Consider the following 15109-nt stretch of genomic DNA (forward strand, 5'->3'; position numbering starts at 1 on the left):
ACAACGATGATATCTTAGAAGAAGGGCACCATCAGTACCGCGTTATGGCGAAGTAAATTCTTTGTTTGACACAATCGCCTCAATCTCAAGTTGTATTTACACACTTCAAGACTAATGCATCCACTGCTGTAAACAATGGAAAGACAAAGCCGCCAGTCCCGGGTTCGAATCCCTGCATGAAAACAATTGGAGCAGCCCGTCCTTGGCTGATATTGCAGTGTGTAATATATACAGACAAATGCAGTGTGAACCCTAAGAAGCTTCCACCTGCTGTCGAAACATGATAAATAATGGTTTCACCAATTGTTCCGTAACAGGCGACAGTTGCCATATGAAGTTACCGTAACGATGAAATATATATAGACACTGTCCCTACGGCCATATCTGTTAAATGAGCATGGACATTCAATTCCCTTTTCGAAACAACTTCATGTATACATATTTAATATTTGATCGTTACGCAAATTATAGGAGTTACGTTATTTGAAGTATTTGTAACATTTCTTGATATTGACTGAGAAACAAGGTAAAAATCAAGTGAATATCGTCAAATAATCTCACACGTGTCGAGACGCATTGTCACTTTAACACCTGTGTTTACGTTGCACAACAATAATTAGGACCTTAGAGTGAGTGAGTGAGTATTGTTTTACGCCGCTTTTGGCAATATTCCAGCAATATCACACATTGTACCCATGTCGGGAATCGAACACGGGTCTTCGGCGTGACGAGCGAACACTTTAACCACTAAGCTACCCGACCGCCCCTTATGACCTTAGATATGCTATGTCACTATAATCAGTCCGCTCATCTTTCTGATAGCCCCCGTCTGAAATAGTCACGTGACCCATTACTAGGGTTATAATTTGCCCACGGGAAAAATATAAAATCAATATGAAAAAAGGCACATATTACATAATAAAAACTTAAAAATGCGATTTTGTCTTGAATATGTTAATCCAAATTTTAGTGTTTCAGATGTTGGCAAACCGTTCCGATCGTAGCGATAAAACTGCAACGTTGCTGGTGCGGCTTTAACGGTATTCATTCACATCTAGGATTACAAACTTAACCTCCGAGGTGTTGAACAATGCATGCATGGTTGACCGAGTGGCCCGACATGTACCGGAAGATGTCGATGATTACCGAACGAATCTCAATGTGGAGGCCATTATGCATCGAAACGCAGGACACCGTGGAGAGCAAAAACAGCTGTCAAAATGTGAAGTAACCTTCGTATGAATCTCAACTAGCTGACAACAAGGCCCGATGTCTGTTGAATAATGGCAGAGACCCATACGCTCAAAGGAAGATGGAAAAACTCCACCAATCCCTTGCCATTTTTGTGCCGAAGAGAGCTAGGTCCCGATGACTCTCAGCTGGGGCATTCGCTCCTGAGAAAGAGAATCTCGGTAGCTAATAATCTATATCGACGCGATCTCAAAGCACATTATGGTTGTGTTAACGCAATCGAGTTCTCTCACGGAGGAGGGGAGTGGATTACATCAGGTAGTCAACCTTAAAAAGCATCATATCTCCGTAAAATGTAACGGGACAGACGCACGAAATGAAATCGGGCACCTGTCCAAGTCATGTTTTAGTCCAGAGGTCGTCGCAGTTGCGATAAGTGACGAAAATGTCATCGTGACATTTTGATGGACAATGTCAATCAACATGTTTGTTGGAAAACATAATGCCACAACGCATGTTCTCGATTCTTCATAAAGTAATCACCTGAATGTGCATGACGTCTCACTGATATGACGTCATTTTACTGTGATGTAACACGTGTGATAATGCACCTAACAGTATTAATTTTGTGCTAAACTACGATTTTGGAATTTCTTTCTTTTATTCATGGGAAACCAAAATCTACTAATTTCTGTTGGTAAAATCACTTTCTTTACAGATACCCTTTGAAGTCTTCTTTGAAGACAACAACACATGTTAGAGTTGGTCAGGTGTGTTGGATTGGGGCAAAGACGTACATACATCTATATATGTCTTTTTGAGTGGGGGTACTTGGGGGGTGTACGAAATGTACAATTTGGGTTAATATTTTGTTGTTACGAATTTGACATTTTGTTTTTAAAATGGCATAATAATGTGTGCACATGTTGTACATGTTGTATGTGCAGCCACATCGTTTTGGTGTGCTTTTGTGCCTCCACCATGTCTAGAAATCAGTTCAAAATGGCTAATATCCCTTCATTGACTTTTTTCTTTTTTATCCCAGCAGTCTAGTGTCCCAGAAAAATGTCAAAACAACAAATAAATGAATATATATAATCTGGCCAATGAACGTCCGATAAGAAATGTGCTTGTGTAAGTCACTAGGGCTCTTGACAGCATTTCCCCCAAAAATGCACTGCTCAGAATTTCAATTATGATTTTTGATGGCTATGCATTGTTTTAGTTTATAGATACTGTAAGGAGGACTAATCCTTACTATTTACATTTTATTTATGAAATTATGAAAGTCTTATCAAAAGTCTGACAACTATACAAATCATCTGTCAAATAGAAATTTTATGAAATGACCCACAGCCAACTGAAACTTTGATGAGTCTGTCCTAACACTTGTGGTCGGGTAGCCTAGTGGTTAAAGCGTTCGCTCGTCACGCTGAAGACACGGGTTCAATTCTCGACATGGGTACAATGTGTGAAGCCCATTTCTGGTGTCCCCCGCTGTATTATTGCTGGAATATTGCTAAAAGCGTCGAAAAACCATAATCACTCACTCACTGTCCTGCCACTGTTTCAGGGGGGGATGATCGGCGGGTGTTGCTGTGGAACGTCCAGCGGGCCCTGTGGGACATCGGGGAACCCGCCTCCATGAAGGGAGAACACATCAGCAACATCTTCTGTCTCGCCTTCGACCAGGACAACAAGAAAGTCTTCTCCGGAGGCAAGTCACAAACTTTATTACAAGTGGATTACTTCTTTTAATTTCTTGAATATTTTTCAAAGATACTTACTCGTTTCTCAATCGAATGATGTCATGCTTAATGTTTCCTGTCGTACTGTTCAAATATTTGGGGGCCTTGGGTGGCCTAGTTGTCTAAGGCGAAGCAATTCACTGTGCAGAGTTGCATCCCCTGGGCACACCAGAAACTCACGATTTTTGGTTCAAATCCCTGTTCGCCATAATTATGTTTCCAGGTTTGTCAGCACCATACCCGTGCTCGTGGGTTTCACCCAAGCAGTAAACGTCTGATACCTGCATCAGTTCGGGCTTTCCTCCTACATAATCATGATAATGGTGACACGCCGTGATATAACTGGAATAGTGGTCAAAGCGGCGTTAAACCCAACACACTCTATAAATTTTGGTCGTTTGATTTGACCTTTTGTTTTATAGCTCCAGATCTCACTGTGCAGAGTTGGGCCCCGAGTTTGCTCCGCTCTATGCAACATTTCACTGAGGCTTCTGTCCACTATTCACTATATTTATTGCCTTGATACAACACAATAGCTGGAATGTTGCTGAATACGGGGTTAAACAACAAACAGACTAACAAAAACAATACAAGAATGCAGACCTATTTAAGGTATTATTGTTTTTCTCTGAAATCCTTGCTCTTTGATGAAAGACAGATTAAAACCATGACAATGAGTGTTGCTATTTGCAGGTAACGATGAACAGGTGATTGTCCATGACATTGTGACGTAAGTGACAACGCCTCTATGTTGTGGTACATTGTACTCAGGTAATATGTATTGTATCACTGCCAAGGAACATGGTCCATCTGTTGAACCTCTCTACAGTACCAATCAAAACAGATGCACCGAGTTGTGAAATAACTGATCTTTGGCCTTCCTCGTCCCATTGTTTCACAGAAATGGTATTCTAAAGGTTGAAATAACAATGACGTTTAATAAATTGTGAGGTCAGAATATTTATTTTCACATGAAATGAAATTACTTTTTGTTCATGCAGCAAACATGGCAAATGTTATCTAAAAGATGCCCAGACAAGGTGAGTTACCTGGTGTTGCATCTTCCTGTTTACAGAGGCGAGACAGTGGATGTGTTCCGCCATGAAGATGCTGTCTATGGACTGTCGATAGATCCCAACAATGTCAACGTGTTCGCCAGTGCTTGTGATGACGGCCGTGTTCTCATCTATGACATCAGAGAGCCAGCATCTACAGGTGAGGCGAGATCTTCAACTTAATGATTAGACATGGCCATAGCCAGAGCTCCAGATAAGCTGCGTATCTGCGTGAAATACACATCAGAAATGCAGAAATACGCAGTAAAATAAAATCCAAGCGTATCAACGCAACGAAGATGACAGATACGCTTCAAAAATAAAACTTGTGCGTATCATGAAAATATTGTGAAGTAACCCTGCAAATTCAATTAGCAAATCAGCAACTTATTTTGAAATTATTCCGTCAACCTTGCCAAACTCCACGATGACAGTTACATCATGATCAATTGCCATCACACTTTCTTGGTGAAGTATCGTAGTATTTTTGGGTCCTATAAAGCTCTTGAACCCACACAACACCAGTTTGGAGGGACTAGATGAATATTGTTTTTAAATATTTAATTTAAATACCCACATGTGTAAAAGCTAATGGGCAACAGAAATTTGAATACCCAGATAGAATTACTGATACCCAATGATTTCAAAATGCATGGGTAAAATACCCACAACACCAAAAGCTTATCTGGAGCTCTGCATAGCTATTCCGAGTCAATACACATTATGATGGCTGATGTGCAGGGCTGGACTAAGTTCTTTGCTAGTCGAATCCCTGAAGGTATCGTATACTGAGCTACAGAAATGTTCCCAACAGTTTACTGAAGTGTAGCCTTCTTAGATGTATACAACTGTACCCTAGCTTGGCAGGGTATGCTTGACTGGAGTGGCCACATCCAGTTTGTGCACTTTGGAAGTTGTGAATACATAATTTTACAAGATAACTTTGTGCATTGTGGAATTAAACTTGTCCTGGCACCAGTACTGTACAAACTGGAGCTCATTTCTGTAGGGCATGCTGATTTGCGTTAGGATGCTTTTCATCAAAACAATGTTGAAGTCAATTCTCATAAATTAGCATGTCAAGGATAATAACTTCACAGACTGCTTATTTAACCGTCAGCACACAAAACACTAGACAAAATTCAAAATTAGTAACATCGTTCAGCCAATAACACATCACTATCGCCTCTCATTTTATTGCCAGTTAATCAGATGGTGTTACTGGACATTTTCTGAATGAATGGGAAAAGATTTTTCTGATATTAATTTTATGTGTAAGACTTGCAATTCTGTCATCCCATTTCAGATCCATTCTGCTTGGCGAACTACACATCATCAATGCATGCAGTCATGTACAACCCCATTGAGCCCCGTCTCTTGGCCACAGCTAACGCCAGGGAGGGGGTTGGATTGTGGGATATACGCAAACCCAAAACGTAAGTCAGGGATACTATCTGCTAGTCAATTGTTAATTTGTCATCTTTTGTTAGGGATTCTTGTGGTATTTTTTAACTTATCCCTCCACAACAGTATGCAATGTTCCTTCTTGCATCGATCATATGACAGTGTAGAACAATGTAAAACAATCACCCGAACACGCCCTCTGACCTCCTCACTCCCAGCATGCTCTTGTATTAATTGTCACTGTTTTCTTCATCGCCCGTATTGGTCATTTGGGTTTGCTGATCTATTTATGTTGGTTGTGGAACATTATTCATGGTCCCTGGTTGTATTTTATCAATAAATATATGAACGGCTAGTTACCTTCCTTACTTTGTGTTCTTTGCACATTCTCCAATACGTGGCTTGTTCCATCCATGACCTAGCCAAACTATGCAAAAGGGCTCATCAACAACTCCTCCTGCATTAGGTTCCAAGTCCCCCCTCTGGAGCCCCCTGCGGGTGCGGGCACGTCATCTGGTGGGTCTGCCCTTTGGGTTACCACTCCCAGTTCGTCGCTCTTACACCAACCTCATAGGCGGAGGGCCTCACACCTCGGTCATCACCCTGTCTATCAGCCTGCTCCGCCACCTGTACATCGAGTACTACGATGGCACCTGGGATAACATGTGCCTCTTCGGCAGCGACGTCACCATAGCTTCTGTCGTCTGCCACTTATTGGCAAGCTCCACCTTGCATCCCCTGGAGTATGCCCATCTGGAGTGCCTCCCCAGCACTCTACGTCTGGCGCTCTACGCATGACCAGAAATGGTCATATTTCAAGAGTTATTGCCGCCTCGATGGTATGGATCCTGCTTTGGTAACGACTCAGTTCATAGCAGACTTCTTAGTCTACTCACGGAAGAGGAAGCATTGCCAGTTATGTCTCAGTGAACTCAGTCCTTGGCGCCTCCAGATCTACCCATATCGCCACTGCTTTGGAACTCTAAGCTATACTACGGGGTTACTGTAAGGTTGATCAGTGACTGAAGTTTTGCCCCCCAGCTTAGGATTTTGGTCTGGTTCTATGCCACTTTCTCGTTTCTCCCTACGAACCTATCACGGCAGTAGGATTGGTACCTCTTACTCAGAAAACTGCCTTCTACTGTGATTGACCACTGCAGCATGTGTCAGTGAACTACACGCTCTGGATATCACTCAGATCAAGTTTGGATGAGGTCCATGATAGGAGGAACATCTTGGCTTAATGTAGGATGTTATCGCCAAGAACAAATTACTGGCCAGTAAGATCACACCTTCACTATCGCCCCGCTGACTAGCACCATAGGGTCCAGTGATGCAGAGCACATCTCACTTTGCCCAGTATGTGCGTTATGGCGTTCAATTGATGTCACTAGTCATTTTCGGCTAAATGATAGTATTCTGTAAATGATTGATTCTGGACCAGACAATCCAATGATTGACATCATGAGCATCGATTTACACAATTGAAATACAATGACATGCATCAACCAAGTCAGCAAGTTTGACCACCAGATCCTTTTAGCCTCTTCTAATGACCAGCATGGAATGCTGAAGACATTCTAACCCAGAATTAACAGGAATATACCTTGGAGATCTTGGTTCTAGACATTGTTCCAATTGATTTATGAATATACATTGGATTTTTTTTGCTTATTCTTATTAAATATATTTCCCCTCTATCTGCAGTTGCTGCTTACGCTATGGTGGGAGCTATGTTCAACAGAGCTGTATGAGCGTGCGTATCAGTCGCCTGGGTGACAAGGTGATTGCGCTGCGTCGCCGTCTGCCGCCAGTGCTATATCAGACGCACAGCCCCGAGCCGGTGTGTGAGTTTGACCATTCAGGCTACTACAACTCCTGTACCATGAAGAGCTGCTCATTTGCTGGCGAGAACGATGAGGTAAACAAATGTGTACCATGGAACAAAAACTGTATCCATGGCAACTTGTGCCTGATTTTGAAATGGAAATTGATTTATTGTTTACTTGTTGTCTTGTCAGTGGAGAAGCCTTGAAATACATGTCACCTTTGTAAAGCGAAAATGTGTTGCATTTATGACAACCTAAATTGGGAAATTATATATTCCTGTTTGGGAATTTGCTGCACCATTTGTATGGGGATCATTATTGGCCTCTGAGAACATGATGATAAATCTCTGCTATTACACCTGATGTCCATGCAAGATACCATCTTATACACTGAGCATAGAGCAGAAGAAGAATATATGCACCCTCATATAAAAAGCAAACTTTATTAGTGCAACCTGGCTGGTAGTGTTTTAAGAAAGTATGAATATCTTGTACAGTATTCCAATGAGTTCCAGGTATGAGCTGCAGAAAGAATTTATATATTATCCATAACGTGTAGACATCTTGTTATGTTTCAGTACATTCTGTCTGGATCCGATGACTTCAACTTGTACATGTGGAGGATACCGGATGACTTGTCTCACAGTAGGTCGAACTTCTGGCATTTTGTCATTGGGGACATTTTTATACAAATTTTATATTCTTATTCAATGATTGTTCATAATGTCATGCCAATATTTTTGTTAAATCTTTTAAACTGGACCCGTGAAGATTCCGGGGTAGAATAGGTCTTCAGCAACCCATGCTTGCCGTAAAAGGTGAATATGCTTGTCATAAAGGGCGACTAACGGGATTGGGTGGTCAGGCTCGCTGACTTGGTTGATGCATGTCATTGATCCCAATTGCGTGGATCGATGCTCATGATGTCAATCACTGGATTGTCTGGTCCAGACTCGATTATTTACAGCTGGAATACTGCTGAGTGCGGCGTTAAACAACAAACCAACCAACAATCTTTTAAACTGATAGTTTATAGTTACTGAAGGCATTCACTTGTCAGTTATCATAATGAAGGTGTTCACTGTCATGATGAAGATGTTCACTTGTCATGAAGGTGTTCACTTGTTATAATGAAGGTGTTCACTTGTAATGGTGTTCACATGTTGTGATGATGGTGTTCACATGTCATAATGAAGGTGTTCACTTGTCAGTTATCTTATTGTTTGTTGTTTAATGCCACTCTCAACAAAATTCCAGCTATATGAAGGTGGTCTGTAAATAATCGAATCTGGACCAGACAATCCAGTGATTGACATCCTGAGCATCGATCCACACAATTGGGATACGATGACATGCATGAACCAAGTCAGCGAGCATTACCATCCGATCCCGTTAGTCGCCTCTTTCTTTAAGCATAGTTGCCTTTTACGGCAAGAATGGGTTGCTGAAGACCTATTCTACCCTGGATTTTCACGGGTCCAGTTATCTTAACAAAGGTGTTCACTTGTCATGGTGTTCATCTGTCATGGTGTTTACTCACATAAGAAAGATATTCACTTATGGTGTTCACTTGTCATGGGTAGACTAGTGGTTAAAGCGTTCGCTCATCATGCTGAAGACCCGGGTTCGAAATCCGACATGGGTACAGTGTGTGAAGCCCATTTCTGGTGTCCCCTGCCATGATTTTGCTGGGATATTGCTAAAAGCAGCGTAAAAACAATACTCACTCACTTGTCATGTAGGTGTTCACTTGTCGTAATGAAGGTGTTCACTTGTCGTAATGAAGGTGTTCACTTATTGTGTTTACTTGTCATGATGATGTTCACTTGTCATTGTGTTCACTTGTGATGAAGGTGTACAATAGTGATGGTGTTCACTTGTCATGAAGGTGTTCACTTCTCATGGTGTACAATAGTGGTGTTCACTTGTCATAATGAAGATGTTCACTTGTCATGATGGTGTTCACTTGTCATGAAGATGTTCACTTGTCATGAAGGTGTATGATAGTGGTGTTCACTTGTCACAATGAAGGTGTTCACTTGTCATAATGAAGGTGTTCACTTGTCATGAAGGTGTTCACTTGACTTAAGGGGTGTACAATAGTGGTGTTCACTTGTCATAATGAAGGTGTTCACTTGTCATGATGGTGTTCACTTGTCATGAAGGTGTTCACTTGACTTAAGGGTGTACAAAAGTGGTGTTCACTTGTCATAATGAAAGTGTTCACTTGTCATGAAGGTGTTCACTTGTCATGAAGGTGTACAATAGTGATGGTGTTCACTTGTCATGAAGGTGTACAAAAGTGATGGTGTTCACTTGTCATGATGGTGTTCACTTGTCATGATGGTGTTCACTTGTCATGAAGGTGCTCACTATGTCATGAAGGTGTTCACTTGTCATGAAGGTGTACAATAGTGATGGTGTTCACTTGTCATGAAGGTGTTCACTTGTCATAATGAAGGTGTTCACTATGTCATGAAGGTGTTCAATGGTGATGATGTTCACTTGTCATGAAGGTGTTCACTTCTCATGATGGTGTTCACTTGTCATAAAGGTGCTCACTATGTCATGAAGGTGTTCACTTGTCATGAAGGTGTCCAGTAGTGATGGTGTTCACTTGTCATGATGGTGTTCACTTGTCATGAAGGTGTACACTTGTCATGAAGGTGTACAATAGTGATGGTGTTCACTTGTCATGAAGGTGTTCACTTGTCATGAAGGTGTACACTTGTCATGAAGGTGTACAATAGTGATGGTGTTCACTTGTCATGAAGGTGTTCACTTGTCATGAAGGTGTACACTTGTCATGAAGGTGTCCAGTAGTGATGGTGTTCACTTGTCATGATGGTGTTCACTTGTCATGAAGGTGTACACTTGTCATGAAGGTGTACAATAGTGATGGTGTTCACTTGTCATGAAGGTGTTCACTTGTCATGAAGGTGTACACTTGTCATGAAGGTGTACAATAGTGATGGTGTTCACTTGTCATGAAGGTGTTCACTTGTCATAATGAAGGTGTTCTCTATGTCATGAAGGTGTTCACTTGACATAAGGGGTGTACAATAGTGGTGTTCACTTGTCATGGTTCTCACTTGTCATGAAGGTGTTCACTTGTCATGAAGGTGTTCACTATGTCATGAAGGTGTTCACTATGTCATGAAGGTGTTCAATGGGTATGATGTTCTCTTGTCATGAAGGTGTTCACTTGTCTTGACCTTCATTACAAGTTTAACAGTAGATATTTGAGACAATGTACAATGATCTGGACTTACCTTGTTTTTACCAGGACAGTACACAAGGGAGGCTCACATGGTTCTGAAAGGTCACAGGTCAATTGTGAACCAAGTCCGCTACAACCCATCTGACAGTCTCGTATTGTCGTCTGGTGTGGAGAAAATTGTCAAGGTAGGATGCCATGCTCAAGTCACCTGTTTGTCAATTCTAGTGGTATTGTGTACAATTAACTAAAAAGGTGATGGCGAAACACATATGTTTGTCAACTTCTTTTGAGAAGTATATATCAAATTCAGATCCTGTAAACGAATGATAAAAATTAAATACAAACCCTATTTCTGTCAACAGTCTTTTCAGGATAGTACCCTCTGTACAACTGAATAAAACTGTTTAGACGAGAGTTCTTGTCCTTGCCACCCCATATTGAGTTCATGGAAGAATAAATGCCCAGCACCTTGCAGTTATTGTAAGGGGGAACATGAGGGTTAGGGGGGTTACATTGTGACATGACTGCTCTATGGGTCATCTTGCCCAGGGACATTGAACGTTACAAGTGCAATTAGTCAACCACTCCAGACTTATGAGGCCACATGTTTTTGTTTGACAGGTCCTTATTACTGGTGACTGTTAATCAAAACTAAAATAAAATCTCAAGATATGTGTGTCTTGTTAGAATTTATCATAGAAAAGTGTCACAATTTCAGTCGATGCCAAGTATTCTGAGATAATTTTTCTATCAAAGTGATTATTTAGTTATGTTTAAGTTAGTCTTCCCCCAAATTCTTGATTTTTAATGTTTGTGGAACTGTAGGCCTATTTAAGAAGTTGAAGGCTGTATCCTAGCCCTCATAATATGTACTGAAACACTATGTAAATGCATATGTACTGAAACACTATGTAAATGCATATGTACTGAAACAATATGTAAATGCATATGTACTGAAACACTATGTTAATGCATATGTACTGAAACACTATGTAAATGCATATGTACTGAAACACTATGTAAATGCATATGTACTGAAACACTATGTAAATGCATATGTACTGAAACACTATGTAAATGCATATGTACTGAAACACTATGTAAATGCATATGTACTGAAACACTATGTAAATGCACATGTACTGAAACACTATGTAAGTGCACATGTACTGAAACAATATGTAAATGCACATGTACTGAAACAATATGTAAATGCATATGTACTGAAACACTATGTAAATGCATATGTACTGAAACACTATGTAAATGCATATGTACTGAAACACTATGTAAATGCATATGTACTGAAACACTATGTAAATGCATATGTACTGAAACACTATGTAAATGCATATGTACTGAAACACTATGTAAATGCATATGTACTGAAACACTATGTAAATGCATAGTGGATTTTGACTCTGATTAGTAACAAGTGACTGGAAGCTAATGTCCAGATATGACAACATGAATGACCATTCAAACTCTACATTATTGCAATGTTGCATGCCTTCAGGCCTCACTGCCTACATACCAACGTCTTTGTTTTATGTCAGTCTGCTGAAAAGTATTTCCCAAATTCCTCTGTGTTTTCAAAGTGAAAAAGTGCTGACAGTTCATTATGCAACATTTACTTACTTACTTGTCCTTATCTTTGTAAGGTGTGGAATCCCTTCCCGATGCCCAATAGTAGCGGTGACCTTGAGAGGAGCAACACATCTGACCTGAGTGAGAGGCCAGTGTTCACCCCGGAAGAGTACATTAACTTGGTGCTGCGGAGCGGACATATAATGTCACATGATTACAGCCACCAATCAACAGAGGAAGATCCTCGCATGATGGCTTTCTTTGACAGTCTGGTTCAGGGTGAGATGGACATGTCATCAGACGACCTTTCTAGTAATGAGGAAGAGTTGTACGAGAGAATCGTACAGGTGACGCGATCTGAAGTTGATGCTAGTGAACATGAAGGGCAGGACGAGGTGAGTTCAGTGAATTCGGGAGAAGAGAGTGACTTTAGTCCATTTACCTTAGCATTTGCAAGTGTCATGGCTGCTCAGACTTCTGAAGGTACTGGACACACACGTCTGCTTGATGCTCAAGATTCTAATAATTCCGGTGCAGAAGATGCCAGAGACAGTAATGACCAAAGATCAGGAAGTCGGAGGAGCATAGCAGAAATTATTGCACAAAATAGGAAAGAAGTACTGAAAGCTATAGAAACAAAACAAAAAACTGTGACAGGAAAAGAGAGGACTTCCAGGTCGAGTGCTCGGACTACCTCAACTTCAGACTCCGACTCCTCCGATGAGGAACCAACTGTTAAAAAGTCTAAAAGTTCCACAGTAATAAATGACTGTACTAAACTGCCAGAGAAGCAGAAAGTAAGGTGCCATCTGAAACGGTTGAGAGAGTTACGCAACCGAGCAATGAACAGTGACTCCGAGAGCAGTGATACTGGTGTGTCGGCTAAAAGACTCCACATTGACAGTGAGAGCAGTGCAACAGAAATGGATAATTCAGTTTCAGAATCTAACGTGCATGATAAAAAAAGCACAGAGCAAACTGTTTCCTGTACCAAAGATTGTGGAGGACCTGGTTTAGGGCCTTACCTCCACGAAACCGATGCAGGCCATGGGTCACGGCTTGGGTGTGCCTCCGAGAAGTCCTCGTCTCAAAATAGCAATACTGAACTTCCAAAGGCTGACCATCAATCGGACTCCATAAGATGTACCAAAAATACAGACGATGTGATAGACAAGGAATTGCAGAATAATGTGGATGACTGTGTGCCATCGACAAGTAGGTGTGAAGCTGACGCTTGTAATGGAAAAAACAAGGAGAAATCCAGGAAGAACTTGAGAAGCAAAAGTTCCAATTGTTCGGAGGAAACTGCTGATGTGTCTAATTCTTGTGATAATGAAGAAAGTAAGGAACCGCTCTGGAATGAGTTTAAGCGGTTTAAGAATAGATTGGAACGAGCCAGGCGATATTATCGTAAGCACAGCAGTAGTCAGCCTTCTAGTGATGATGATTAATTCCTAGTAATACACAAGTGACTGTCAAACCAATGTGATAGTTGAGTACACAGTGCAAGAAATGTTGCTTGTTTATGTAATTTTTTTGTGTTTGTTTTTTTCTCATAAACTAAATGCATTATTTTGATGACTGATATTACACAATTAGTTGTAAAATGCATGTATGGTCACATTTGTTTTCACTGTTACCATGGTTACCTGTCTAGCCTACACAGCATTATGAGGTAAGAAATGTAATATTGTTGATACACAACCTTAATTTAGGCCTCTTCACTTATTTCCTGTTTATTTATTTAAAACAGAAGATGGTCAAAATAAACAAAAACAAATTGAGAAATGTTTTCTTTTTGATATCATAATATCATGATAATGATGTATATCCTTTCAGTGGCCAGAACTTTTTGGAACATAATTTTTCGGGTTTCAAAACCCTGATATGTATTTTCGGGAGAACAACCAATTCAGGATTAAGCATAATGAAATATTTGCTCTCAAAATGCTGGATGCTTAAATAAGGTAGAATTATGTTATTAGACCAGGGAAAGTCAAAGCTAATTAACTGCAGCCTTCCAGTGTGTTTGCCAAAACATAAGATGCAGGATGTTTATAATGAAATGAAAGGGAAATCCATACAAAAAAGTATGAAGTGTCGAAAAACATAGCAAAAATTGATAGTTTAATCCAGGATTGGTTGCTCTCTCTCAAACAATCATTCCAGCTTTTTGAAAACCAAATTTTCATTACATATAAATATGATCCGGTTGTCCTCTTAACATGCTCAAGAAAACATGCCCACTGTGCTGAGGATATTGAATGTGGAAAGGTATTTAAGTAAGAGTGACTTCCCTTTTCATTTCAGGTAATAAGCACCCAGGACGCTTTCAAAATTAGAAATAGGGGGCTCTTATTGGAATATAATTTTAGTGAGAAAAAAAAACAGTTGAAAGATCGTAAATTTCGTCGTTTATGCTAAAATGATACAAAAGAATTTTTATGCGTATTATACACGACAGATATATTTTCGAAAATTTAATTGCCCATAATTAAGGGTGCATATACGAATTAATTATACACGAATTAATAAGTCTTGTGTACATTGATCAATCTAAAGGGGTGCTAATTGGGATTGTAAAATAACCAATATATTAGCAAATATCGTTGTTGGCACTTATTATGTCAAATATGGAACCGTGGAGTATTTATTGATGACAGTTGTAAAAGATTCAGATGAAAGAAAATTTAACATTTTTAATTCTGTTCTTCATTTGTGAATCTTTCAGTGTGCAGGACACTGTATCACAAAGCGATCTATTGCGACGATGACAGTCGTAAGTCTTTGTTTAGGTAAGGGAATTATGATATCTTCGGGATACAATGATTACAATCACATTGCGAAATGGGGCCTAGATTTGTGAAGCAAATTTTGATGAAGAGATGCCTCTGATGTTTTAGCATCTTCAGGGGAGTTAAGCTGCATGTTTTACATTGGATTGGGAAGGTGAGGATCGGAGTCTGTCATGTTTAGAACATGCAGATTGAAACAATGTGTTTTCCACCTGTGTTATCCAGGGGTGGTCGGGTAGCCTAGTGGTTAAAGCATTCGCTCATCACGCCGAAGGCCCGG

General features: G+C 40.3%; 1 protein-coding gene across 2 annotated transcripts; it reads left to right on the forward strand.

Moving 5' to 3' along the window:
• Positions 1-1163: 1163 nt before the first annotated feature.
• Positions 1164-14337, forward strand: LOC139442718 (DDB1- and CUL4-associated factor 5-like). Of its 2 annotated transcripts, XM_071223597.1 has the most exons (9): positions 1164-1509; positions 2765-2908; positions 3633-3669; positions 4015-4154; positions 5301-5430; positions 7106-7319; positions 7806-7872; positions 10514-10632; positions 12109-14337. In XM_071223597.1, exons 1-9 carry the CDS (start codon positions 1284-1286, stop codon positions 13483-13485), a joined length of 2454 nt encoding a protein of 817 aa, XP_071079698.1. In that variant the 5' UTR covers positions 1164-1283; the 3' UTR covers positions 13486-14337. The 2 variants fall into 2 exon arrangements, with proteins under 2 accessions (XP_071079698.1, XP_071079699.1); XM_071223598.1 differs by lacking the exons at positions 1164-1509; positions 2765-2908; positions 3633-3669 and adding an exon at positions 3276-3551.
• The last annotated feature ends 772 nt before the right edge of the window (positions 14338-15109 follow it).

The sequence above is a fragment of the Haliotis cracherodii genome, unplaced genomic scaffold (genome assembly GCF_022045235.1).
Source record: "Haliotis cracherodii isolate W230 unplaced genomic scaffold, xgHalCrac1.p SCAF_5, whole genome shotgun sequence".
Lineage (NCBI taxonomy): Eukaryota > Metazoa > Mollusca > Gastropoda > Lepetellida > Haliotidae > Haliotis > Haliotis cracherodii.